The sequence below is a fragment of the Nipponia nippon genome, unplaced genomic scaffold (genome assembly GCF_047370975.1).
Source record: "Nipponia nippon isolate SJK-2023a ecotype South Korea unplaced genomic scaffold, ASM4737097v1 scaffold_33, whole genome shotgun sequence".
In the NCBI taxonomy this organism is placed as follows: Eukaryota; Metazoa; Chordata; class Aves; order Pelecaniformes; family Threskiornithidae; genus Nipponia; species Nipponia nippon.
This window is the reverse complement of record NW_028262351.1, coordinates 1,508,527-1,536,065: the sequence shown is the minus strand read 5'-3', so window position 1 is coordinate 1,536,065 and position 27,539 is coordinate 1,508,527. Positions and strand designations below refer to the sequence as shown.

General features: G+C 47.5%; 2 protein-coding genes and 1 non-coding gene across 28 annotated transcripts in view; all 3 read right to left on the bottom strand.

Annotated features, from left to right (window-relative positions):
* The window catches only part of LOC104019864 (5'-AMP-activated protein kinase catalytic subunit alpha-1), a 112,381-nt gene extending 94,012 nt beyond the window's left edge, over nucleotides 1-18,369 (bottom strand). For 8 of the 26 annotated variants that reach the window (XR_015707624.1, XR_015707625.1, XM_087770819.1 and 5 more), the window contains exon 1: nucleotides 1,473-1,850. Coding sequence is in view for 15 of the 26 variants with exons in the window: in XM_087770819.1 (XP_087626945.1) it covers nucleotides 1,473-1,602 (130 nt within the window). In the remaining 11 variants the exon portion in view is untranslated. Of the gene's footprint in view, nucleotides 1-1,472; nucleotides 1,851-4,785; nucleotides 4,954-7,190; nucleotides 9,281-18,193 lie in introns of those variants that run through there. The other 18 variants (XR_015707626.1, XR_015707627.1, XM_087770826.1 and 15 more) reach the window with 10 other exon arrangements.
* A 3,673-nt stretch (nucleotides 18,370-22,042) lies between these two features.
* On the bottom strand, nucleotides 22,043-24,802 carry LOC104014269 (large ribosomal subunit protein eL37). Its single transcript, XM_087770839.1, has 4 exons — nucleotides 24,679-24,802; nucleotides 23,783-23,918; nucleotides 23,494-23,578; nucleotides 22,043-22,158 (listed from the first exon to the last, which is right to left on the bottom strand). Exons 1-4 carry the CDS (start codon nucleotides 24,679-24,681, stop codon nucleotides 22,089-22,091), a joined length of 294 nt encoding a protein of 97 aa, XP_087626965.1. The 5' UTR covers nucleotides 24,682-24,802; the 3' UTR covers nucleotides 22,043-22,088.
* On the bottom strand, nucleotides 22,260-22,340 carry LOC148054150 (small nucleolar RNA SNORD72). The gene has a single exon (XR_015707647.1). It is a non-coding gene; the product is annotated as a small nucleolar RNA SNORD72 (small nucleolar RNA).
* Nucleotides 24,803-27,539: the final 2,737 nt, after the last annotated feature.

Genomic DNA, 27,539 nt, shown 5'->3' with positions numbered 1-27,539 from the left:
ACAGACTGCTGAAACATCAGCAATTTCTTCAGAACATGCCAATAGTTGAAAGAGCTTGTACAGAGAATATAAAATAAGAACATCTACACTGAAAAAAGATATAACATTAAAAGCCAGCTAGCACATTAGATACAACAGGATAAGATGGGGTTTTTTTACTGGCTATACTGGTACATGAGCAATCCATTAGGTTAACCATAAAAAACCCCCACAACTTATTTTAAGAATACAACCTGAGTCTAGTCTAACTCATTTGTGAAACAATGTTTTCAATTTGCTTACCCCAATATTTCAACAATTTTCACAAACAACACAGCAGGAATAGTTTAAAATAATGCAGAGTTTTTTTCACCTGTGGTGAATGGCATCAAGGGAGATTTTAGTTCCTATTTTATTTCTACTAGGCTTCGAGTTTGCTGCATGGCATCTGCACCCCTACTGGGAAAAATTGTTTAAGTCTAAGCTGAAAAAAACTTTGATAGCCACTGGTCAACTGTTTTTAGCACAAAGTCTTTCAATGTCTGCGTATCAGCTGTGTTGTCAGTTAATCCAATAATCTGAGGCCCATCTTTTTATGTTTATTTCTCCCCTTGTAGAGGGAGAAAGCTTGCCTTCCTTATAAGGGCATCAAGTAGTAGTATTTGTACAACAAGACGTACAGACAGCTGAAGAATTAAGACTGCCTACTTTCATTACACATCCAGTGATGTTTTAAATAAGTGCAGCATAATTAGCTTCCAGGAATTAATTCCATAAATACAGATGAGAAAGCTTCTGCTCCTCCAGCGATTACTTCCCTGCACCCCCCCCCCCCCCCCAAGAAGTCAGCTAATACAGCTCCTCTTTCCTGAAAGACGTTCACAGCATACCAGGCACTATTTCCACAACACCACAGTCGGTCGGCGGCATTCAGACCGTAGCCCCAGGCCCCCACCCTGCAGCCACCGCGGCTGGGGCCGATGCTCTAACTAACGGCCCATGAAACGCCTTCTCGCGACTGCCCCAACTACACATCAGCCCTGCAATCACTCCCCCCGGCCCCTCTCCCACCGCTCCCGTCGGCCCACAGTGCTAGCGCCGCCACAGCCCAGTGACTCACTCGGCCCGGCGGATACGGCCGAGCAGCGCCCAGCAGCTGAGGCCTCCCAGCACCGCCCACGGTGAAGCTCAGACACACCCCACCGCCCCTCCCCCAAAACACTGAGCAGGAGACGGAGCCAGGTCAAGCCCAGGCTAGGGCGGCGGCCCAGCCCCCACACGCCCCCCAGCCCCGGTCAAGCCTCAACGGCCGCCTGGCCCCAGCCCTAGGGGACCGGCCGCCGTGAGGCGGCAGCAGGCGGCCGCGTCCCTCAGCCAGCAACGGAGACTCCGCTGCTCAGCCCGACACACCCGCCCGGCGCGCTACACCCTGTAACCCGACTGAGCCGTGCTGCTCCACGGGACAGGCGGCAGCCCTACTCCCTACCACCCACCCTTGACTTTGCCGAAGGTACCGACACCGAGCGTATCACCCAAGATGTAGTGCCCGATCTTCACCCGCCCGTGCTCGTGCTTCTGTTTATCCGCCGCAGCCATCTTGAGCCAAGGGCCGAGTCTGCGCATAGCGCACACCCGCGCCGCAGCGCTGGCGGAACAATCACGCAGCCCTCGCCCGCACCGAAACCCAGAAGTGAACTCCACACTTATTGCCTTCCCGCCCTCCCTGGGGACAAACTATTGCGGTTCGGGGGGGAAGGGCTGAGTCGACTCAACGGTGCCCTGAGGGTTGCGGCTCCTGCAGGCAGGTCCTGTCGGCGGGGCGGGGCGAGAAACAGCCCCCGAAGGCTGCAGGGCGGAGTGTGGGGGCCGGGGCGTTTTTACACCACCACGTCCCCCGAGGAGCACTGGAGATTCACCCGGATTTCGGAATTGGGGGGGGAAGGCGGGCACAGGACGCTTCTCAGCGGCGGTGACGGTTCCCCTCAGCGCCGGCGAGGGGCTGGCCTGGGCCCCCCGGTGTTAGAAGCGGCACCGCCTCGAAGCTGAAGCTTCCCCGTGTTGCTGGCTGGCACCGCCATCACCTTCGGGGCCTGTTCCCGCAGATAGCGAGAAGCTAGGGCTAAGCACTCCCCACAGCACGAGTTGTCCCTCCTGATGCCAAAGCGAGGAGATGTGTCGAACATACGCATACTTTTAATTGAGAAATCACACTATCACAATGAGATCGCTAGGCTGTCTGCATTGCCACAGCTACGGGGTGCCATGCAACGTGCTGCTGCGTGCTCTCCACAGGCAGGCCTTGCAGCACGCAGCAGCTCTCGCTGGGGCAGCAGCTGAACACCCACATGCAGGCAGGGTTTCAGGTGCTAATAATGTGGTGTGTTGCATATCACAATTTAAAGGTCCATTCAAGATGCAGTTGTTGCTGATACACTTGGCTCTGCCAGTGGTACTGAGAGGGCTGATGGCCAGCAAACCCATTTTGCCACGCCACGTGAGGAGTGGCATCCAGGCACAGGGAGCATACTGTTTCCAAACCACCCATGTGGTCTGAGGCAGTTTAAGATGAAGCAAGCTGGTGAAGCCATGTTTCTGCCTCCCTGCCTTGCTCTGACATAAGCAAACACTAGTCTGTGTGGCAATTAATCACGGACTCCACATATGAGTTTAGGCGAAGACACTTTATTTTACAATCTATCCCTTTTATAATATGATCTAGTGTCCACGAGCAAGCAAAGCTTATCTCATTGGTTATTGCCTTGCCTCCACGCGTCTCTTCAGTGTTGCTTATTGGTTCTTCAAGTTGGTGCACGCGAATTCCTCTTTCAGAGATGTATCCAATCTCATCCTTATTTTTCTGCCTCTAAGTTTCACAAACTTGTTTGTAACAAGCCTCAAGGCCACAGCTGTATTCCTACGAACCTGTTTGTAACAAGCCTCAAGGGCACAGCTGCATTCCTACGAACCTGTTTGTAACAAGCCTCAAGGGCACAGCTGCATCTCGTCAAAGTAAAACACAATCTCATTTATTCCCACAAGTCTGATCCTTCAGTAAGGTAATTCAGGAGCATAAGCTGCCAGAAGAACAGTTCTATTAAAAAATGAGTATTGGTATCCTATGACAGAAAACAGCCACTCACAAAAAACAGACACATCAAGTCTCTGTATTTCTAATCAACCTTGTAAATTAAATCTGTTTGTTAGTTCTCCCCCTTCTCCCTTCCTCTACCTAGGTCCAAATCCAGATCCTATTGTGGGAATACGAAGAGAAGTAGGACCCTCTTAACTCCTACTACCTTGACCAGATAACCTGTCCTCCAGTTTGTCTTGCCAACTCATTCATTCACATTGCATTTACCGCAGTATCCTTCCTTCCATTCATGCATTGTGTGCTTTCTACATACCAAAGAGTGACAATTGGATGGATATTTTTGCATGGAGAGATCATCGACTCAAGAGGAAGGTTACTGGCAACTCCCATCCTTTCACCTCCTTTCCCCAGTTCTCCAGAATAAGTGAATGATATAAACTAAAATGCTTTCTCTTGCTTACCCTAAGCATGGCCCCTGAATATGTTTGCAAACAGATAAATATATTACAGAAACAATATAAAGATTTTTAAATGTGCAGACATCAGGAAGTTAAAAAACATTTTTTTCTAGTAATGGTCCTAAATCTGATTTAGAGAACATTCAGTATTACTTATGTTACAGTCATGAATTTAACAGGAAGTTGGAAAACAGAAATTCTAGTCCCTGGAAAATCTTTATATTTTGAAACCTCCCTCTAACCTAATGGGATAAAAAATTAAAACCCATCGTTCATTACTATGGAAGAAAAGAATCTGAAAGATTTCATAGGAAATATAAAGAATCTTTTTTTTTTTTTAATTTTATAAAACCAATTAATTTGTTCAGCTGGTGCCAAAACATAGTCTGGTAAGCAATGTAGGGACTACTCATAATATCTACCCTGTTAAAATTTGCATGACATAAAATAATATTGTAAATGGTAAAATAGTAAAAACAAGGAAAATAAAACTAATACTTAATTTTTATTTGAGTAATTTAGAATTTTCATTTCAAACATTTTCATGAGGATCATCTTTGAGCAGAAAATTTGAGAAGCTTTCAGCCTGCACTAATTGACCGGTATAAAGTTTTGATATAAACATAATAAATTGATATTAAAAGATTGTATCTAGTGCAGGAAAAGCAGGTACTACTGTTCCTCACTAAGCCTGCATTAATGTGTAAAGGTGCCAGATCTTTCACTTCTGAATTCAGATATTTTAATTATGCCCTTTCTGGACATCATCTAAAGAGAAGTATCCCCACAGAAATTTTAATTAGTATCACAACTGATGCTCAGCATCAGTAGGCTTGAGAATCATGTTGTCCTGCAATTTTTTGTTCTCGTAATTGGAGAAGAATAGAGAGTACAGAAATCTGGCAATTTCTCTTTATCCAGATTTGAGCTCTGTAGCAGAACTTCCTGTCTTCTGCTGCTGGACCCATCGGTTCCTAACAGAGCCTTGGCATATGTACAGAAAGAGCATGGGGGGGGGGGGGAAACATGCAAGCATCAGACTTTGTACCCATCTGTATCCATGTGATTTCCTACAGTTCTGCTTAAATGTAAATGGAATCCCCTATTTTTAAGGAAAAACAGAACAAGTTCAGAGCTATTAGCTTCCACAAACATGGCTTTTAATTTACTTAAATTTCAATTCTAAAATAAAATGAGGCCTTAGCTTTAAAAATGCTAACATTAAAAGGTATTTGACATTGACTAACATAAACTCACCAACTTTTTACTTTGTGGCATATTTTATCCACCAACACTCTGCCTCCCATATCCCACAGCAGAAAAATAGTAAGCATCAGGGCCAGACATTTTATTGAAAATGTTTTCCGTAGAAGGCCGGTTAGTAGATTCACATCTGAGAAACCTCCAGTGGTGCCCTTGAAGAAACTACACAAGACAGAACCAAGAACAGTTGATAGAAGCCACAGAAATATAAAACCAAGCATGTAAATAAAAACAAAAGTTCAGTTCCAAGAGTTTAATGCTGCTCAGTAGGATGTGTTTGAACCAAGTGATAGCTGGGACCATCTGCAATTACTTGAGCCAGCAAAAAGCCTGAAATAGTCTACCAGTATTTCCAGGATATATGGAGAATATATAGTAAGAATGCACCTATTCGATAAAATAGCTGAAAACAGTTCCTGTAAGTGTACCTGAGCAGATGACAGGATTCCAGTGATTAATTACATTTCGAATTCTAAAGAGAGGTCAGACCTTTATAGGCCCTAGTCCATAACAAACGTAACAAGGCATGCAAGGCTGCATGGGCTTTTTCCCATGTTAGCGCTTACTGTTAGTAAAAACAAAATACAAGCTGAGACCACTAACACTTTTTTCTTCAGTTATTGATCTGTTGGGAAAGTACATTATCGCAGTCAGGTGGGAATCAGGGTTTGAGTTTTGCTTTTATTTTTTTCCTTTTCTTTTTCTCCCTTCATCTTCCTGTAAAACGCTTGTATTTACAAAACAAAGTGACCTAATACTCAGGTGAGATACAGCCCCCACCCACTAGTCAGTGACTGCTCTTGCTTTCTTCCAGGCTATTGTAGACTGACTGGGTTAAGTCCAGTACAGAAGAAAGGTAAAGTTGAAGTATCTCTATAAGAGTACTTAGCAAGGGGCACTGGCTCCAAGTTAGAGGCTATGTCTAATGTCTCAAGCATTTCAGCAGTTATCTAAAGCATCGAAATGCTTCCATTCTGCACAGGATCCTATCTATGGCTTTGTGGAAAGGCTAATCTGTAACATTGTAGGAAAAGCAGTGTATTTTTAAAAATACACACTTAGGATCTACAGTTTAGTACTACACACTGATTTGATTTAACTGCTTTGGCAAATTGAAAAATAAATTATATATTGGTCCATGCATGTTAGCTAGCTATTTATTCACCATTTTCTCGTGTGAGCATCACCCAGTAGGCAACATGCTTTCTGTTTTAACAGGTCCATTCCCTTTTGTGGCCCCTTTTGTTTTATCAAGATTCTCCTCTTCATACTTTCTAGAAGGTGCTTATGGATTTTCACAAGTTTTGATTCATTGTTCTATTGCAAAGTGTATGAGCTTTCATGTGTTAATGTGTTCTTGCTGTGTTCCTTTTATGGTCTTTCCTCATTATATGTGGAAGAGGGAGAGTGTTATAGTCAGGGTAGTAACTAGTGATTTCAGAAGATGTGCTTTCAAATACCTGTCCTGTTCTTGAAGACGTGGCATCCCCAAAATCTTAGTCTCAATTCCTCTTTTGTAACTCCTATCTGGTAATCTGCTTCAGTGCAGTATTGCAACAACTGTAACAGCGATCGCTTGAAACAGTTGCAGTGGTATTTACTGATACAGTAGGCAACATACTGTACCTTGTGCCATGACTGCAGTACACCAGTCCCTTTACATACCACAGTTTAACAGTAGCAATCAAACAGGCAAAGATCTGTACTAAGTTCAGCTAATTATTATTTTGCATATACACCATTAGAGGATCATTAGATAAGTTTACCATAAGAAAAGAAACAGGATTAAATGCATTATTTATCCCAACTTTTAGAAAATTCTGTCCTTTGTCCTCTAGCATCTTTCCCTATACATAAATATAAGATCTCTATTACCTACATATAAAATACCTAATCAGAAAGCATAGTCCCCAGTTTGCTGGCACCCAAGAGATAACACTACTAAGAAAGCAATGCTCTCTGGAAAGTCCTGGAACTTTGATCTCCCCATTAGTCAAGAAATATGACTTTGTTTCCATGAACGAATTGCATTTTTGCCAGCTTGCCTACAACCTACAACCTGACTGCTGCCTTAACATGTTCATTAACCTGTTTACCTCATGAAACACCTAAAAAAATATTTAAGTTGGAATTTACCTTGCTTTATCTACATGTGTTCATGGATGCAGCCTATGCCAACTGCCCCATGAGGTGGGGGAGTTTGTTTTACTCAGAATATGTATAAACAGCATCACTTAGTCAAGTTATTTGATATTTTGAGTAAAAAAGCCTCCATATTTATAGTGTAAGGCCAAGACCTCAAAGGTTCTCATTTAGGGCTCTGAATCAAATTTTAATAGAGCAGAGAAGCTTAAGAATCTAGTGTAGTAGTTACGGCTTTGTATAGGAAAGTAACTTACTCTTAGGAAAGGTTTTCAAATCATTGTCATGAATCAAATCATGAACCTTTTTCATGTAAATTCACGAGGAAAAGTGACTAACACCCTTCTTCTCCCAACATTTTCTTCTTAGAGCATCCCATGACATATCTCACCTCTCCCCTTTCCAGGGGTTACAAAAATCTAGTGGGTTTTGTTTGCTTGTGGCATTGTGGAAAAAGTAGCTAGACTGATCTCCATACTACAGCAACAGAAGAGTTATTCTCAACTCATAGGTAAAGTGAAATTAGCACCACTTTATGCTAGCACATTGGATGGCAGAAACAGCTGGGGGTCAGAAAGTGTGAAACACCTTGTTCAGCTGTTCCTGCTGTGAAGTCAACAATCTCACATTGACAGAGGTGTAGTTCATTCACCCTATTGGGTTTGCTAGTTCATACACACAACCTGCCTAAAGCAGGTACTGTTTTTTACATGTCTTTGCAGGAAGTACAACGGTACTAGAAATCTAAATTACCTTTGAGAGACTGCATTAGTTTTATTAACTGCAAAATACAATCATTAGTACTGGTATAGGCATTCGTTCTTTCTTACCCTCAATAGCCCATGCATAAGAAAAAAAAAAAACACAAACACAAAAAAACCCCACTCTACTATAAACCCAGAACTCTGGATTTAAAGTAACTCTCTGGTTAGTTGCCTGATACCTATGGCTCGCTATGCATTGAACAGCTGTGTTAGGTCTTGTCATTCTTTCAATATGAACCAACTGTACTGGGTTTGCGTGGCAAGGTTTTGGTAGTGGGGGGCTACAGGGGTGGCTTCTGTGAGAAGCTGCTAGAAGCTTCCCCTATGTATGTCTGTCCTGGTTTCAGCTGGGATAGAGTTAATTTTCTTCTTGGTAGCTGGTATGGTGCTGTGTTTTGGATTTAGGATGAGAACAATGTGGAGAACACACTGATGCTTTGGTTCTTGCTAAGTAGTGCTAAGTTGTTGCTAAGTAGTTGCTAAGTAGTGCTCACACTGGTCAAGGACTTTTCAGCTTCCCATGCTCTGCCAGGTGCACAAGAAGCTGGGAGGGGGCACAGCCAAGACAGCTGACCCAGACTGGCCAAAGGACTATTCCATACCACATGAAGTCATGCTCAGTATATAAGCTGGGGGAGTTGGCTGGGGGGGTAATGATCGCAGCTTGGGGGACGTGCTGGGCATCGGTTGGCAGGTGGTGAGCAACTGTACAGTGTATCACTTGCTTTGTATTATTATTATTTGTTTTTATTATTATTGCTGTTGTTACTATTACTACTGTTCTATTTTTATTTTACTTAAGTTATTAAACTGTCTTTATCTCAACCCACGAGTTTTCCCCTTTTACCCTTCTGATTCTCTCCCCCATCCAACTGGGGGGGAGTGAGCGAGCAGCTGTGTGGTGCTTAGTTGCTGGCTGGGGTTAAGCCATGACAATGTCCGATAAAACCAATGCCAGCTGGCTCCAAGATGGACCTGCCACTGGCCAAGGCCAAGCCAATCAGCAACAGTGGTAGTACCTCTGTGATACCATATTTAAGAAGGGGGAGGGGGGGAAACTATGCAACAGCAGTCAGAAGAGAGGAGTGAGAATATGTGAGAAAAACAACTCTGCAGACACCAAGGTCAGTGAAAAAGGAGGGGGAGGAGGTGCTCCAGGTGCTGGAGCAGAGATTCCCCTGCAGCCTGTGGTGAAGACCATGGTGATGCAGTGTAGTAAAGATAAGGGCTGGCGACCGGAAGATCACGTGCTGTACGGAAAGAGTTAAGGGTCGACCCTCCCTTGTCTCCGCCCCTTATAACATGACACGCCTACTGCTGGGGGTATAAAGCCCGGGTCGGCTGGAGATCTGGGGGGAATAAGCTTGATGTGTAGTGTTTGCTACACAGTGGTGACTCTGATGTGATCAGGTAACAGCGATGGAGCTCGCGGAACTCATAAAGGTACTAAAGTCGGTAATGACAAGGGTGCTCAAGAGGGGGTTTGCGGCAAGGCGGCGCCGGCCTGCCGCACGTGGTGTGCTGATGGGGCATGAATCTCCTGGGAATGAAAAGTCAACAAGTTTAGTTTCGGAGGGGACACAGGCTGGCTGGGAAGGAGTGGCCTGTGGGACACAGATGGAACCGTTGTTACTGGGGGCTGAGCCAATGGAGGAAGGGGAGGTGCAGGGAGACTATGGTGCAGCGGGAACAAAGGAGTCGGGAAAGGTGTTCCCAATACAAGTGGGGAGTTTAGAGCGGCTGCCCACGGAACCTTTGGCACCTCCTGCACCAGCGGATCTGCCACCTCCTCAATACCCCTGGGGCGAGTTGCAACAATGTGTGGAAAGGGAGCTGACTGATAGGTTGCTGGACTGGGTCCCGGGGGCCGATGTGGGATCCCAGTGGTATCGCGAACTACGTGAAGGAAGATGGCGGGAAGGAGAAAAAGAAGGCAAAACACCTGAGGACGCCCTGTTGTATCCCAGTGATTGACGAGTGCTGGACACACAGAGAGTGGAGCGCAGGATGTCGGGGGGGGGGGTGGTAGGGCTCCCCTGGCACTGTCAGTGATACCTGAGCCACCAGAGGGAACCCCTGTCCCTGGGGCAATGGGAAATCAAACTGGTATTCCCTCACAGTGGAGGGAGCCTGTACACGATTACCCCATGAGCTCTGATAGCAGTGAGGGCGAAGGGGGTGACGAGGGATCCTCGATTGTTGCTCATCTGCCCCCGCTTCCGAGACGGACTAACGAGGTTTCAAGGGAACTCGAGGCATTGATCAGCCAATTGAGAGGGGTGGTGGCAAATGCGGAAAGTCTTATGCCAGGGGGAATGCCGAAAGAGAGGGCAAACAGGACAGATTGGCGGATGATTGCAAAAAATTGTGTCTTGGAAGGAGTGCGATTCCAGGCCCCTCCGATTCAAGCATTTCCTATCCAAGCAGCCCCAGGTGGAGGATATGAGTGGCAACCGTTAGATGCGAAGTTGGTGAAAGAATTGGTCACAACGGTGAAAAGTCATGGATTAAATTCCCCAGAAACCCAAGTCCTACTAGACTGTGTCTTTGCAACGCCGCTTGCACCTTTTGATATCATTCAGTTGATGCGGGCCGTATTGACCCCCTCGATGATGGTATTGTTTAGGGAGGAGTGGAGGAATCGGTGCACCCAAGTTGTTATCGAGGCGCAACCGGCCAACCATCCCATGGCAGGAGTGACTTTAGAGCAGTTGATGGGTGAAGGGCAGTTCGCAACTCCTCAGGCACAGGCTCAGCGAATGCGGGGGCGCGATTTTGCTGCATCTTCGAAAGCTGCCCAGGAAGTGATACGCATCATCGCGGCTCTTGATAAAAGGGAGCCTCCATGGGTCCAAATACGGCAATCATTAAGTGAGCCCTTCACAAAGTTTTTAGACCGGCTGCAAGCAGCGCTCCAGGTTGCTCGACTTCCTGAGCAGGCTAAGGAGGCGATGTTGCTTGACTGTGCACATACACAAGGAAACCCACAAACTGCAGTGTTGCTAAGACAGTTACCCATAGGGACCACACTTTCACAGATGATTCGTTACGTGCTGGAACAGGAACAGGCGCAAAGTATGCAACTGGTAGTGGCTGCGGTCCATGCGGCCTGCCGCGGCGCACGACTTGTGTGCCATAAGTGTGGGGGGCAAGGACACATGGCGCGACAATGCCCTTCAAAAATAAACACCCCCGGAACAGGGGAAGGAGAGAGAGACCTACGATGCTGGCGCTGCGGGCGACTAGGCCACAGAGCTCGACAGTGCAAAGCGGGGAATCAGCAAAGGAGACCGGGCTGGGGAAACGAGAAGAGGGGATGGCCGAGGGACGTGCCATCCCCACCTGCCCCAGTGATCAGCTCAACAGGCCTGACGACAGCAGTGCAATGTATGGTACAGGGAGTCTCTCCTTCCCCAGGACCAGCACAGTCGCCTGCGGTTCCAATGACACAATATCCAACTCAGCTGCCTTGGAGACATGGGAGCGCGCAATAGAGGAGGCTGGGGATAGAGCCTCGCCGTATGTGGCACTCACCCTAAACATGACCACACGACCAGAAGTAGATATTATAGTTACCCCATGGCTCCCAGAGTTGGGGGGAACACCACGCCTCGTATTAAGAGCCCTTTTAGATACAGGAGCGGACGTTACAGTAATTCCATCGCATCTATGGCCAGATGATTGGCCACTCGAACCGAGAGGTTCGCTGCAAGGCGTGGGAGGCATGCAGACCTCGCATCAAAGCAGGAACCCAATGCAAATTATGTTGAAGGATCCGGAATCCGGACAAGCTAGGGTAGCATGGTGTAACCCCGTCATTGCTGAGTTACCCATTGTCATCTTGGGACGATGTTGCTTGCAGAAGATGAATATAGTGCTGCGTACAAATTTATCATAATGGCCACTGCCTGTGTCCGCCCATTAAAACTCACCTGGTTGACAGATAAGCCAGTGTGGGTAGAGCAGTGGCCATTGACAGAGGAAAAGAGGGCGGCTGTTTGACAATTGGTACAACGAGAACTTGACGCAGGACACATCAAACCCTCTACAAGTCCCTGGAACACCCCCATTTTCGTGATAAAGAAAAAATCGGGAGCGTGGCGACTGCTACATGATCTACGCGCAGTTAATGCATGTATATAAGACATGGGCCCGCTACAAGCGGGCCTCCCTTCTCCAGCCATGATTCCACCTGACTATCGAATAGTGGTTATAGATATTAGAGACTGCTTTTTTAGTGTTCCCTTGCATGAAGAAGGTAGAGTACGCTTTGCCTTTACTGTTCCTGAGCCTAACAATCACCCGTGCGCCAGGTATCAATGGAAGGTGTTACCCCAGGGCATGGAAAAACTCACCAGTCTTGTGTCAAATTGCTGTAGCTGCTGCGATACGCCCTATTCGAGAAAATTTCCCTATGGTCATCATTTTCCATTACATGGATGACATGTTATTGGCATCCAACCAAGAGGAGTTACTGGAAAAGGCACGCGTGCAGCTGATAGTCAGTTTGGAGCGACATGGGTTACACATTGAGCCTCGGAAAACACAGGTAGGGCGTGCAGTAAAGTATTTAGGTACTCAACTGAGGCCACGAAGCGTGACAGCACAATCATTTGAAATTCGGACTACAGTGACAACACTCCATGAGGCGCAAAAATTAATTGGACAACTATTGTGGCTTAGAAACTTTATTCCAATATCTGAGGCAGAAATGACTACCTTATATCAACTCCTGAAAGGAGGAGATTCCCCCCTAGCTCCAAGGACTCTTTCAAGAAACCATCAGGAGATTCTTAGGACAATTATGGAGCGGGCCCAGCATTGGGGTCTCGCTTGATTTACACCTGAACAACCGGTCACTGCCCTGATTTACATGACCGATACCGCTGGCCATGGTTTACTAATTCAAAATAATGGTGAAAAAGGCTGGCCTTTTGCTTGGTTGTATCAAGGCAAACCAAAGATGGCTTTAATTTCTTGGCCAACATTATTATCCCAGCTTATTCTCCGCTGTCGGAGGCAAACTCAACACTTAACAGGGAAGGACCCGGAGGTCATCGCATTGCCCTGTTCTTTGGCACAGTAGGAGTTGGTACTTCCACAAGTGGGGCTCCTGCAAGCGGTGATAGCTGAATTTACGGGTCATATTGAAGGTCTAAGACCACACCCCTGTGGGGAGATAATCCAGGTACTCCATTTTTTGCCAGCTAGTGCCATAGTTGAACAACCCACCGGAGGCCGCACGGTTTTTACCGACGCATCATCGATTACTGGGAAAGCTGTCGTTACATGGCAGGAGGATGGTCAGTGGACCCACATTAGTTATCAAGATCAAGGGCAATCCGTGCAGTATCTTGAGGCCAAAGCGGTATGGATGGCTCTCACTCAATGGCCCGAAGAGGCCTTGGATCTAATCACAGACTCTTGCTATGTATATAAGTTACTGAAGAAGTGCCGATGGGCACTTGGGGCAACGTCGGAGATTGCCGGAATGTTGCTCACCGCACTGCAAATGAGAACCGCTCCTGTCTGTCCTATCCACGTTAATAGTCATAGTTCCATACCGAGTTTTCTTTCTGCTGGGAATGAAGTAGCGGACAGCTTAGCGAAGAGCGTACTGGCGGTTGAAGAAACTTCTAACCTAAGGCGAGCTTTCCGCCTGCATGAGCTGCTCCACTGTGGAGCTCGCGGTTTAGCTAGGCTCGCTGGCATTACGTTGCAAGATGCTCGCTCTGTGATTGCTGCTTATCCTGTGTGTTTCCAAAGGTCCCCTCTGGGAGGCAGGGGTAAACCCTCGAGGGTTGCAGCCCAACCAAATATGGCAGTCTGATGTTACGATTTATGAACCCTTTAATCCACGTAAGTATCTGCATGTCACAGTTGATACCTGCAGTGGAGTTATTTTAGCCACTATGCGTGCTAAACAAAACGCTCTCGCAGTTATTTTACATTGGCAGGACTGTATGGCGCAACTTGGCATCCCACAAAAAATAAAAACAGATAATGGAGCGGCATATGTCAGCAAGAAGACAAAGGACTTTTGCGCGCGCTGGGATATTCAGTTGAGTCATGGCATTCCCTACAACAGTACGGGCCAAAGCATTGTAGAACGCACGCACCGCACATTAAAAGGGTTACTCGACCGACTTAGGGAGGGGGAAAAGATAAGCCCAGGAACAGGGGTTCCCCCTCCCCTTGACCCTCCCTTATTTCGGGCACAGCGTCTGTTGACGACGGCACTAATTACCTTAAATCATACCATTCGAGGGAACACCTATAAAACCCAGACTGCAACCCAGGCACATTTCCGGCTCGATGAGAACGAAGGGCCTTACCCTTTGGTTCAAGTACGGGACCTGCAAACCCGTGAATGGGGGGGGGCCTTATTCTCTCCGTTGCCTGGGACGTGGGTATGCGTGTGTGCAAACCGAGAAAGGGACGCTAGAATGGGTACCCAGTCGAAATATTTGACCGTATAGACATTAATCAATCTATTGAGTCTTATCTTGACAGGTTACCATTTCCCTATGCATCCTGATGGTGTGGGGGAGTAATGAGGGAGCCACGACGAACTACTGGCTGGACTGGGCAAAATCCATGAACGTAACGGCTGCGTGTCTGTATAAGTCTTACCATATATCGATTATTTTACACGCAGCTTCCCCAGCAAGATCCAGAACTACTGGAGCTAAGGGAGGGGGAAATGTAGTAAAGATAAGGGCTGGTGACCGGAAGATCACGTGCTGTACAGAAAGAGTTAAGGGTCGACCCTCCCTTGTCTCCGCCCCTTATAACATGACACGCCTACTGCTGGGGGTACAAAGCCCAGGTCAGCTGGAGATCTGGGGGGATAATCTTGATGTGTAGTGTTTGCTACAAGGCAGGCTGTCCCCTTGCAGGCCATAGAGGTTAAGGGTGGAGCAGATATCCACCTGCAGCCCCTGGAGGACCCCACACCAGAACAGGTGGATGTGCCCAAAGGAGGCTGTGACCCCGTCGGAAGCCCATGCTGGAGCAGGCTCCTGGCAGGACTTGTGAACCCGTGGAGACAGAGGAGCCCATGCTGGAGCAGGTTTGCTGGTAGGACTTGTGACCCCGCAGACGACCCACACTGGAGCAGTCTGTTCCCGAAGGACTGCACCCTGTTGAAGGGACCCATGCTGGAGCAGTTCATGAAGAACTGCAGCCCATGGGAAGGACTCACATTGGAGAAGCTCGTGGAGGACTGTCTCCTGTGGGAGGGACCTCATGCTGGAGCAGGGGAAGAGTGTGAGGAGTCTTCCCCCTGAGGAGGAAGGAACGGCAGAAACAATGTGTGATCTATGTAGCATTCATTACATATCAAGGTTATACCGGCGGATCTCCAGCCGACCCGGGCTGGGGAAGGAACAGTCAGCACACACAGTGTGGGTGTTCAGCTTCCACGTTTATTGCACAGTAGTTTACCTTTATACTCCCAGCAGTAGGCATGTCATGTTATAAGGGGCGGAGACAAGGAAGGGTCGACCCTTAACTCTTTCCGTACAGCGCGTGATCTTCCGGTCGCCAGCCCTTATCTTTACTACATTTCCCCCTCCCTTAGCTCCAGTAGCTCTGGATCTCGCTGGGGAAGCTGCGCGTAAAATAATCGATATGTGGTAAGACTTCTTAATATACAACTCATAGAACGCATAATTAAGCGTAATAGACAGGGTAATAGCATAGCAAGGACAAGAACAAGTAACAAGATTATGAAACCAGTTGCCTATGTGGCAGCAACTGTCCCCCTTATCGCTAGTGAAGTAGGGGGGTGAACAATAGACAGGTAGAGGCTTGTCCAATAGCCGGCATATACAGACACGCATCCGTTACGTTCATGGATTTTGCCCAGTCCAGCCAGTAGTTCGTCGCGGCTCCCTCATTACTCCCCCACACCATCAGGATGCATAGGGAAATGGTAACCTGTCAAGATAAGACTCAATAGATTGATTAATGTCTATACGGTCGAATATTTCGACTGGATACCCATTCTAGCGTCCCTTTCTCGGTTTGCACACACGCATACCCACGTCCCAGGCAACGGAGGGAATAAGGCCCCCCCCCATTCACGGGTTTGCAGGTCCCGTACTTGAACCAAAGGGTAAGGCCCTTCGTTCTCATCGAGCCGGAAATGTGCCTGGGTTGCAGTCTGGGTTTTATAGGTGTTCCCTCGAATGGTATGATTTAAGGTAATTAGTGCCGTCGTCAACAGACGCTGTGCCCGAAATAAGGGAGGGTCAAGGGGAGGGGGAACCCCTGTTCCTGGGCTTATCTTTTCCCCCTCCCTAAGTCGGTCGAGTAACCCTTTTAATGTGCGATACGCGCGTTCTACAATGCTTTGGCCCGTACTGTTGTAGGGAATGCCATGACTCAACTGAATATCCCAGCGCGCGCAAAAGTCCTTTGCCTTCTTGCTGACATATGCCGCTCCATTATCTGTTTTAATTTTCTGTGGGATGCCAAGTTGCGCCATACAGTCCTGCCAATGTAAAATAACTGCGAGAGCGTTTTGTTTAGCATGCATAGTGGCTAAAATACCTGCAGTGGAGTTATCAACTGTGACATGCAGATACTTACGTGGATTAAAGGGTTCATAAATCGTAACATCAGACTGCCATATTTGGTTGGGTTGCAACCCTCGAGGGTTTACCCCTGCCTCCCAGAGGGGACCTTTGGAAACACACAGGATAAGCAACAATCGAGGATCCCTCGTCGCCCCCTTCATCCTCACTGTTATCAGAGCTCATGGGGTAATCGTGTACAGGCTCCCTCCACTGTGAGGGAATACCAGTTTGCTTTCCCACTGCCCCAGGGGTAAGGGGTCCCTCTGGTAGCTCAGGTATCACTGGCAGTGCCGGGGGACCCCTACCACCCCAACCCCCAGATGTTCTCAGCCATGACGCCGGTTCTCCTTGTTCCTCAGCTCCTTTCCTGCGCTCCGCTCTCTGTGTGTCCAGCATTCGTCGATCACTGGGATGCAACGGGGCGTCCTCAGAAGGTGATGGTGTCTTGCCCTCCTTTTCTCCTTCCCGCCATCTTCCTTCACGTAGTTCGCAATACCGCTGGGATCCCACATTGGCCCCCGGGACCCAATCCAGCAACCTATCAGTCAGCTCCCTTTCCACACATTGTTGCAACTCGCCCCAGGGGTATTGAGGAGGTGGCGGATCCGCTGGTGCAGAAGGTGCCGAAGGTTCCGTGGGCGGCTGCTCTAGACTCCCCACTCGTAACGGGAACACCTTTCCCGACTCCTTTGTTCCCGCTGTGCCATAGCCTCCCTGCGCCTCCCCGTGCCTCCCCTTCCTCCGTTGGCTCAGCCCCCAGTAACGACGGCCCCGTCTGTGCCCCACAGGCCACCCCTTCAACTCGAGTTCGCACTGGAATTCCAGCCTGTCCAGTACAGCAGTACAGAAAAACAGCAGAGATGCCCTGGCCATCTGCCAGCCCAGGCACATAGCCATTGCTGTTATCAAAATGTTCCCAGGCACAGCAGAGTAAGATGATAAGCATTTCAGCAGTACAGCAAGCAGTGAAAGCAAAAAGCAGCCACTAACGAGCATTAGACTCTAATATACAGTAAGGCAAGCCAGCCCCGTGGCAAGCACAGAAACCTGCCGATTAATAGCTAAACAGCAATACCTGCTATAACTTCGATCTAGCACATTCCAATTAAATCTGTCGTTATCTCAAACCCTTTGTACCCTATATTGGGCGCCAAAAAAAAAATGTCATGGTTTAACTCCAGCTAGCAACTAAGCACCACACAGCCGCTTGCTCACTCCCCCCCGGAGGGATGGGGGAGAGAATCGGAAGAGTAAAAGTGAGAAAACTCATGGGTTGAGATAAAGACAGTTTAATGGGTAAAGCAGAAGCCGCGCACGCAAGCAAAGCAAAGCAAAGCAAGGAATTCATTCACTACTTCCCATAGGCAAGCAGGTGTTCAGCCATCCTCAGGAAAGCAGGGCTCCATCACGCATAACGGTTACTTGGGAAGACAAATGCCATCACTCCAAACGTCCCCCCCTTCCTTCTTCTTCCCCCAGCTTTATATGCTGAGCATGATGTCATATGGTATGGCATAGCCCTTTGGCCAGTCTGGGTCAGCCTCCCCCTGGCTGTGCTCCCTCCCAGCCAGCCTGTGTCCCCTCCGAGACTAAACCCGTTGGCTTTTCGTTCCCAGGAGATTCATGCCCCATCAGCGCGCTACGTGCGGCAAGCCAGCACCGCTTTGCCGCAAACCCCTTCTTGAGCACCCTTTCTACTGTTCCCCAGGCGCGAAGCCGGTCACTGGCTCCTCCAACATTGCTTATGATCGCTTCTGTCAGCTCATTGCGTATTTTCCCCCAATATGAGGTGTCGAAAACTTCTGTGGGAGCGCCGAGCACTCCCCGGCGTAGCATCCATTGGATGCAGTCGCCCGTGGGCCTTTTCCTTATCACCCTATCCTCGCCCACCTCCGTCGCTACTGACTTTAGTACCTTTACGAGTTCCGCGAGCTCCATCGCTGCTGCCTGCAGCCGATCACGTCGGGGTCACCACTATGTAGCGTTCGTTACATATCAAGGTTATACCGGCGGATCTCCAGCCGACTGGGGCTGGGGAAGGAACAGTCAGTACACACAGTGTGGGTGTTCAGCTTCCACGTTTATTGCGCAGTAGTTTACCTTTATACTCCCAGCAGTAGGCGTGTCATGTTATAAGGGGTGGAGACAAGGAAGGGTCGACCCTTAACTCTTTCCGTACAGCGCGTGATCTTCCGGTCGCCAGCCCTTATCTTTACTACAGATGAACTGACGGCAATCCCCATAGAAGTATTCTATAAGCAGCTGGGAGAAGTCTCACAGTCTCTAGCCCTTGTTCTCATGGAGGACTTCAACTTACCAGATGCCTGCTGGAAATACAATACAGCAGAGAGGAAACAGTCTAGGAGGTTCCTGGAGTGTGTGGAAGATAACTTCCTGACACAGCTGGTGAGGGAGCCAACTAGGGAAGGCGCCCCACTGGACCTGTTGTTTGCGAACAGAGAAGGACTGGTGGGTGATGTGACGCTTGGAGGCCATCTTGGGCATAGTGATCATGAAATGATAGAGTTATCGATTCTTGGAGAAGTAAGGAGGGGGGTCAGCAGAACTGCTACCTTGGACTTCTGGAGGGCAGAGTTTGACCTGTTTAGGAGCCTGGTTGAGAGAGACCCTTGGGAGGCAGTCCTGAAGGGCAAAGGAGTCCAGGAAGGCTGGACATTCTTCAAGAAGGAAATCTTAAAGGCGCAGGAGCAGGCTGTCCCCATATGCCGAAAGACGAGTTGGCAGGGAAGAAGACCGGCCTGGCTGAACAGAGAGTTTTGGCTGGAACTCAGGAATAAAAGGAGAGTTTATGACCTTTGGAAGAAGGGGCAGGCAACTCAGGAGGACTACAAGGATGTCATGAGGTTATGCAGGGAGAGGATTAGAAGGGCCAAAGCCCAGCTAGAACTTAATCTGGCTACTGCTGTAAAAGACAATAAAAAATGTTTCTACAAATACATCAGCAGCAAAAGGAGAGCTAAGGAGAATCTCCCTCCTTTGTTGGATGCAGGGGGAAACATAGCGACAGAGTATGAGGAAAAGGCTGAGGTCCTTAATGCCTTCTTTGCCTCAGTCTTTAATAGTCAGACCAATTGTTCTCGGGATACCCAGCCCCCTGAGCTGGAAGACAGGGACAGGGAGCAGAATGAAGCCCCCATAATCCAAGGGGAAATGGTTAGTGACCTGCTACAGCTCTTAGAAACACACAAGTCTGTGTGGCTGGATGGCATCCACCCAAGGGTACTGTTGGAGCTGGCAGAAGTGCTGACCAAGCCACTTTCCATCATCTATCAGCAGTCCTGGTCAACCGGGGAGGTCCCAGATGACTGGAGGTTAGCAAATGTGATGCCCATCTACAAGAAGGGCTGGAAGGAGGATCCGGGGAACTACAGGCCTGTTAGCCTGACCTCGGTGCCAGGGAAGGTCATGGAGCAGATCATCCTGAGTGCCAGCACACGGCACATACAGGACAATGAATTGCTCAGGCCCAGTCAGCATGGGTTTATGAAAGGGAGATCCTGCTTGACTAACCTGATCTTCTTCTACAACAAGGTGACTGGCTTAGTGGATGAGGGAAAGGCTGTGGATGTTGTCTACTTGGACTTTAGTAAGGCCTTTGACACTGTCTCCCACAGCATTCTCCTGGAGAAACTGGCTGCTTATGGCTTGGACAGGCATACTCTTTGCTGGGTAAAAGAACTGGCTAGACGGCCAAGCCCAAGAGTGGTGGTGAATGGAGTCAAATCCAGTTGGCGACCGGTCACGAGTGGTGTTCCCCAGGGCTCAGTAGTGGGGCCAATTCTGTTCAATATCTTTATCAATAATCTGGATGAGGGGATCGAGTGCACCCTCAGTAAGTTTGCAGATGACACCAAGTTGGGTGGGAGTGTCGATCTGCTGGAGGATAGGAAGGCCCTACAGAGGGACCTGGGCAGGCTGGATCATTGGGCCGGGGCCAACTGCATGAGATTCAACAAGGCTAAGTGCCGGGTCCTGCACTTGGGTCACAACAACCCCACGCAACGCTACAGGCTTGGGGAGGAGTGGCTGGAGAGCTGCCTGGCAGAAAAGGACCTGGGGGTGTTGGTGGACAGCCGCCTGAACATGAGCCAGCAGTGTGTTCAGGTGGCCAAGAAGGCCAATAGCATCCTGGCTTGTATCAGGAATAGTGTGGCCAGCAGGACTAGGGAGGTGATTGTACCCCTGTACTTGGCACTGGTGAGAGCACACCATGACAACTACCTGAAAGGAGGTTGTAGCAAGGTGGGGGTTGCTCTCTTCTCCCAAGTAACAAGTGATAGGACAAGAGGAAACAGCCGCAAGTTGCACTAGGGGAGGTTTAGATTGGATATTAGGAAAAATTTTCTTCACCGAAAGGGTTATCAAGCGTTGGAACAGGTTGCCTGGGGTAGTGGTTGAGTCACTGTCATGGTTTAACCCTAGCCAGAAACTAAGCACCACACAGCTGCTCGCTCACTCCCCACCAGTGGGATAGGGGAGAGAATTGGAAAAGTGAGAAAACTCATGAGTTGAGATAAAAACAGTTTAACAGGTAAAGCAAAAGCCACGCACGCAAGCAAAGCAAGGATTTCATTCATTACTTCCCATCTGCAGATAGGTGTTCAGCCATCTCCAGGAAAGCAGGGCTCCATCATGCGTAACGGTTACTCGGGAAGACAAACGCCATCACTCCAAACGTCCCCCCCTTCCTTCTTCCCCCAGCTTATATACTGAGCGTGATGTCATATAGTATGGAATAGCCCTTTGGCCAGTCTGGGTCAGCTGTCTTGGCTATACTCCTTCCCAGCTTCTTGTGCACCTGGCAGAGCATGGGAAGCCGAAAAGTCCTTGACTAGTGTAAGCACTACTCAGCAACAAGTAAAACATCAGTGTGTTATCATTATTCTCATCCTAAATCCAAAACACAGCACTATACCAGCTACCAAGAAGAAAATTAACTCTATCCCAGCTGAAACCAGGACAGTCACCATCCCTGGATGTATTTAAAAGACATGTAGATGTGGCACTTAAGGATATGGTTTAGTGGTAGACTTGGTAGTGTTAGGTTAACGGTTGGACTTCATGTTCTTAAAGGTCTTTTCCAACCTAAATGATTCTATAATTCAAATGTACTCCCAAGTCATTGACTTCTGTATCATACAACCTACCCTTATTGTTTATACCCACGTAATTAACTCTGATCTATTTGTGTGTCAAGTTTCTACACTGACCTTCCCTGACTATTTGGGTAACTTCTGTCTCAATTACAGCAGATCTCTAGTCCCTTCCTGTCTGGCAGTATGTGTGCTCCAGGTTTGGGCGTTTCTTTTTACCCCAGAAGCAATGATCCACTGAATAGGCAATGCTTTTGCAGACCTTTCAGAGCCACAGAACAGTGAGCAATGGCTAAGACTGGGAATCCCTCTATTCCCTCCCAGAACAGCACTTAGAGCCATTATTCAAGTTACTATTTTTGAGATAAAATCTGACTCTCTGTGCTAGGGCACAATGAAACTCGGTCCATAGTGCCAATATTCCATTTCTCTTGCAGAGAATGTTCTTTTGAGTAACACATAGAAGCCTCTCTAAGTTCAGCACAGAGATAACGGTCCTTTTAAAGGTGGAGGTGCTATCAAATGAAAAGTCAGTTAAAGGATTATTTTAAATGAATTGCTTCAGTGCATACCATCAAGAATTTGTGTGCGTAAATATATGTATTTTCAGGAATCCCATATTTCACTGAAGTAAAACATGTATAAAAGGTGACTTTTCTGGATAAGACCATTTATTTTAACAAATAGATGAGTCTTTACGATGAACTGGAGGCTGCAACAGCTGCTCTCTTCGGCTTCGGCATGGTTCCCTCACGGAATCCATTCCTACAAGTAGAAATATGGTTACCACTTTTTGAAAGGGTGGTTTCTGCTCCAGGTTATTTTCTAACAAGTAATGTTTTAGATCAAGTTCACCAGCTTTTTTCAGCTTCTCTCAGTAATGCACTGAAATCACTATGGACTTCATACGTTTAGACATTTTTAATAAGAAACATCATTGACAAGCTGTTTGGAATAAGCAGTATGGTTTTCTCTCTCTTCTGCTGAAGTAAATTTGACTTCTTCAAACAAGAAGATTTCAGTAACTGAATAAACACTGCAAGACTGAATCAGATACAGCACACCCACTGAAGGCACTCCTTACTTTATGTTCCTACTAAGCAACTCAGCAAAAGATTTCACATTTGTTAGTACTGAAGTGCAAGTCAATTTCTTACAGAAATCCTCCATGTCTCCAACCAGAGATTAAGACAGGCATGACAAAAGAAGAGTCAGCCCCAAGCTTGCTTTTGGATATGACATTTCTACTTCAGCAACACTTGGTGGAAATCAGGCTGCAGTTGCACACTGTAAGGTATTTTCTGGCTGCTGCTGGGAAAGACTGTGCTCACCAAAAATCCCAGATGAATGGATCCCTCAACTACACCTAGGTCCAGGACTTAAAAGATTCCTACTTTTCACTATTAAATCCAATCTACAGTTTTAGGAAAAGACTCTTGAATTGCTTGGTATTTTTCATCCAGCTTTCTGGTGTATTAGGACAGAAGTTACAGAGCTCCGTTGTAGAACATGGATGTCATACAAAAGAAATTCTTAATGAGTTTCACAGTACAGTACCTCATAAGTGCAACTCAAAGCTTTATAACACATTTTAGAAACCTGTAACTCAGAACCTGATGTTACAGTTAGTTACTGCTAACTGAACTCCAAATTAGAGAGTGACTACTGAAGTATTTCAATCCTGAACTTTTTTTGTGGGCAAGAGGGGATTGGAACACATTTCAAGAATTCTCTTTTACAAAAAAACACACTTCAGTGCAACCAGCAGTTTCACTGACTCACAAATAGAGGCAACGCTACACAAAGCATACCTTTTCAAATGTGGGCATTTTATTACAGTACCCTGTGTTCTGTACTATCTACACTTAACAGAAACATCAGAGCTTGCTATACATCCTATGTATTAACAATGAGTGAGCTTTTTATAATTGGCAGCATATTCCTTTGAAGATATAAGGTATCATTTATTTCCACAACATATTTAACCATACCACATTAAGTTTACTAAATAAGAGTGTTAACTTTGAATGACAAATTTTATAATTGAGTGAAATCCATGCAAGATTTCACATTACACTAGTTTGTAATAAAACGTCATACCTGAATCGACGGTAGACCCTTTTCAGGTGCCTCATGCGACCAGTACCAGTGGTGTTGCGTCTTTTAGCCTTTGCACTCCAGTTATCTAGAACACAGAAGTTACTGTTACTCATCTGCACAAAATAATTAGTTGCACAGTATGTTTGAATAGCACAACTATTCAATCTGACAGAAGCAAAAGAAAAAATTCACTGCAAGATGACACAGTATTCTTCCTTGATTGGAAAAAAGCCAGACTATTGAAGATGACAAAGAAACACAAGTTTCTAAACTCAAGCCTGTTACTTACACTTTCTCTTACGCTTAGCAGGGTAACCACATTTCCCACAGGTAGATTTCTGCAGATGGTATGCCTTGGACCCACATCGACGACACAAGGTGTGTGTCTTATTTCGTCGCTTACCAAATGACGAGGTACCCTTCGTCTGAAAAACATTTCAAGACATTGCACGTTGTAAACATCACTAGCACGTGCAAGTCATAACTCAAAGAATAATAAGCTCCTCTAAAAAACACGCACAAATTCAAAGTCCAATAAAGATGTCAGAGGCACACTGAACTCTGAAACACCAACTCAGTTTCGCCTATAGGTATCCTTCATTTTTAGAAATCAGTTCCTTACATCTCTTCGCCGTTCCTACCCCCCCACCCAGTGCTGAAATAAAACGAAGCCACCGAGTGGTTATCTGCAACTCCCTTCTCATCTCCCCCAAATTCATCAGTGATAAACAGTAAGCTGCTTTTTCCTGAGGAAATGTATTTATTTCACGCAGATCAGCCGCACGCTCAACACAAGAGGCTTTGGCGACCAAACCCCCTCTTGCTACGTTATCTGAAAGGCTGCCTCATCTCCGGGGAGAGCACCAGCCCGGCCAGGCCCGCAGCAAGCACGGAAGAGACCCCGAAGGAGGCCCCGGCGGCAGCACAGCCCCGCACCCCACCGCGGCCTCCCTGCCCAGGACGAGACGCCCCGCGCCCCCACCCGGGCCAGGAGCGGCGCCCACCGCCAGGCGCTCAGGCCCCGGCCCCGGCCCCGGCTCCGGCCCGCAGCGCCGTCCCGCCGCCGAGCCCGGCCACAGCAGGGCGCAGGGCCGCCCCGCGCCCTAGACGAGGCCCGCGACCCCGCAGAGCCCAGCGCGACAGCAGATGGTGGCGGATACCCCGCACCCAAGTCCTAGCGCTCACCATCTTCTCCGGGCGCCAGCACCAAAGAGGCCAGGACCCGCCCCGCTTCCGCTACGGCCCGGCAAGCGCTTCCGGGTGCGCGCCGGGAGTGTCCGGTTGGGTGCGGCGGATGGGTCCGGTCCGGTGGCCCGGCTGGGGAAGGCCGGTGCGGTAGAGAGCGAGTGCTCTCCTTGGCTTGGCCTCGCCCCAGGTTGTGCTCAGGAGTCCCCTCCGTGTGGTGGCCCCTTCCCGCCAAGCCCGGCCTGCTGGGACAGACCGGGGTCCCCGAAAGCCCTGGTGTCCCGTGTGAGACCCTCGGGGGGTAAATATGTCTCTACCTGATCAAGAAAATATTTAGCACACCTAAGTTGCCTTACTGGCACATAATTCTTAACTCTAATGCGTCTTCTCTGTGATAGGGCCCATGCTGCTATTCACAGGTACCTACAGCTCCACTTCAGGCTGCAGAGTCAAGTCCTGGCCCTATTTCCACATTCAGTGAAAACTATTTTAATAACTGAAATTCAGGGACAGGGTATTCTTGGCTGTAATACATACTTTCAAAGTGAACTGCCTTAAAAAATAGGCAGCCCCTACTGCACACTCTGCTTGTCCATGTCCCCCCCAGCCCCCCACATGCCACATGACTGCCTGCAGTCTAAAGCATCACAATGGACATCATTAATGCAAAATCGTTTTTTATTCAGATGCACCATTTAAATTCTCACATGCCAGCCTACCACGCATCTTCAGTAGACTCACAATCTATAGGCAATTTTATCTTAGAAGCGTTAATTTTGGGGAAATAACATGTACAGAGAGAACTTGAAGAAATTTGTGTTTATCTTATCACCAGTTCAACACCTACTTGTCTCAAAGTCAGAAATTGATGATAAAACCAATTTATGTAACCTTGATTGTAGAATTATATGACCTTGTCTAACAGCTCTTGATAAAAGTATGTATTTATCTGGCAGGCTAGTTCTCATTCCTTCTGCTTCTGGTTTACTGAAGCTGACTAAAAATGCAGTTATTCCAAAATGCAGCTGTCTGGGCCTGCCACAAGCCAGCAAACTGTGAGGAACTCTTCCATGATGAACATGTGGACAGTTGAACCTCTGTAACATGGAGCTCGTTGTCCAAAAAAAGGCATCATCCCGTGGCACAATCCCCAAAGCAATTAAGCCATGTCTGACTGCTGCATTTTTACTCCTAGACAAACCAGCCTTGTACGGTTGTCTCAATATTAATTTATCCTCAATTGTTTCCTGAGCATGGCCTCTCACTGAATTCCTTTGGCGCTGATTTATGTGCTGGGAGGCTTTTGACTTCTGCTAAGGTTGAGGGATGGGGCAAAAAGCCATTTTGTCTTTAGCTGCATTGTTTCTAGATACACAAATGTATGGCCCAGGCTGTTCACTCAGCTCTTTCATTTTGATTGGCAATTTCTATCCCTGGAATAACACCTAAGGCAGAGGTATTTGCTCATATTCATTTTACCTCACCTGAAAATCCAGACATTTAGTCCATCCATGGTCCCGCTGTAGTTACAGGAGAGAGATAAATGGTTCCAAAGGGTAAATCATCCCATCTTAAATTAGGTGTCTAAAGTAGGCTGGATAAATCATCCTTGAGAGGAACCCTTCTCCTTCCATTAATTCTAAGAGGAGCCTAGACAGCCCCCTTAGGCTAGGCACATAGATGGCTGAAGTTAGGTAAAATGAATTTTGCCCTGACTGACTTAATGAAAATATTTTTATAGCAATTCTGTCTTCCTTGCCAAAAATCAAAAAAGAAAACTCAGTGTCCTATGGATGAAATGCCATACAGAAAAAAACCCCCAATTAATTCAAAGTATGAATACATCCTACAGGCTGGACTGGGACATATTTCTCCCAGCAACCTTGCTGTGTGTCTTTTAACTAGTGCCTCCTTTCCTCTTTCTTTCTTGTTAGATCTCAGAAATCTGGAAGATGCTGTGAAGACATTGGACAGATGCCATGGCAACAGCCTCCAAAGGAAGTATGTTGGTTTGGCTGCCTGCAAGGATATGCTGCCAGAGGAATTATTCTTGTCCTTTGTGGGATAAAAATAATCTTGTTCATTTACATGTCTTCAAACCTGTTAGGAAAGAAAGATTTTTTTTTTATATATCATCATGCAATCGTCTTTAGTATTCAGGAGCACTGGATACTTTTAGGGTAGGGAATGGGCAGAGCTTTGGCTGTTCCAGTATAATCCCAGAAGCTCTTAGCCCCCGTGCAGGTCACAGGTGAGGACAGAGTTCACTGCCAATAGTGAACTCCAGCCTGCTCAAAATCCACAGTCTCATGTACTAGCAACTGCTGAATGGCACCAGCCTAAATTCAGCACTGGCTAATTCACCCTTCTGCTTTGATGCATAAGAAGTAGTCCAAACGATTTAGAAGATGACACATCTGGATTTCAGGACTGTCTTTTTGATGTAGGAAACAGCAGTCTGTCACTGCAGCCTGTGTCCCATCGCAGCTTCCGGCACAGCACTTTTGGTCCAGCCAGGTCCAGTGATGGGAGAAACTCTTTGTCATGCCAGCAAACACTGTGATCTTATTAAGCATCTAGATCAGGGTTTATTGAATACTGTGGAGGCGGGTGCCTTTCTGTATCACCTAACACCATGTTCTGCAGCCTGTCCAATCTGGTTGGGGTTGAAAAACTGAAGCAAAATGCAACACTGGACATGCCCATCCATTTTTTTCTTCCATCCCTCTGGGGTACAAGCCCCTCTGCCTCAAGCTGATCCCATCCAAGGCCCATAGACCTTCCTGACCTCCTTGCTCTGCCCTGGCACTTTGCTGGGGAAGAGGAGAATTGCCTACTTCCAGGCCCTCCCCACAACTAAA

Excerpts from the sequence above, each read along its gene's own strand:
- LOC104014269 (XM_087770839.1), bottom strand. Across the intron at positions 23,579-23,782 it reads TGCTAAGCGTAAGAGAAAGT|ATAACTGGAGTGCAAAGGCT; the intron begins GTAAGTAACAGG and ends TCTGTGTTCTAG. Across the intron at positions 22,159-23,493 it reads AGGGTCTACCGTCGATTCAG|GAATGGATTCCGTGAGGGAA; the intron begins GTATGACGTTTT and ends TTCTACTTGTAG.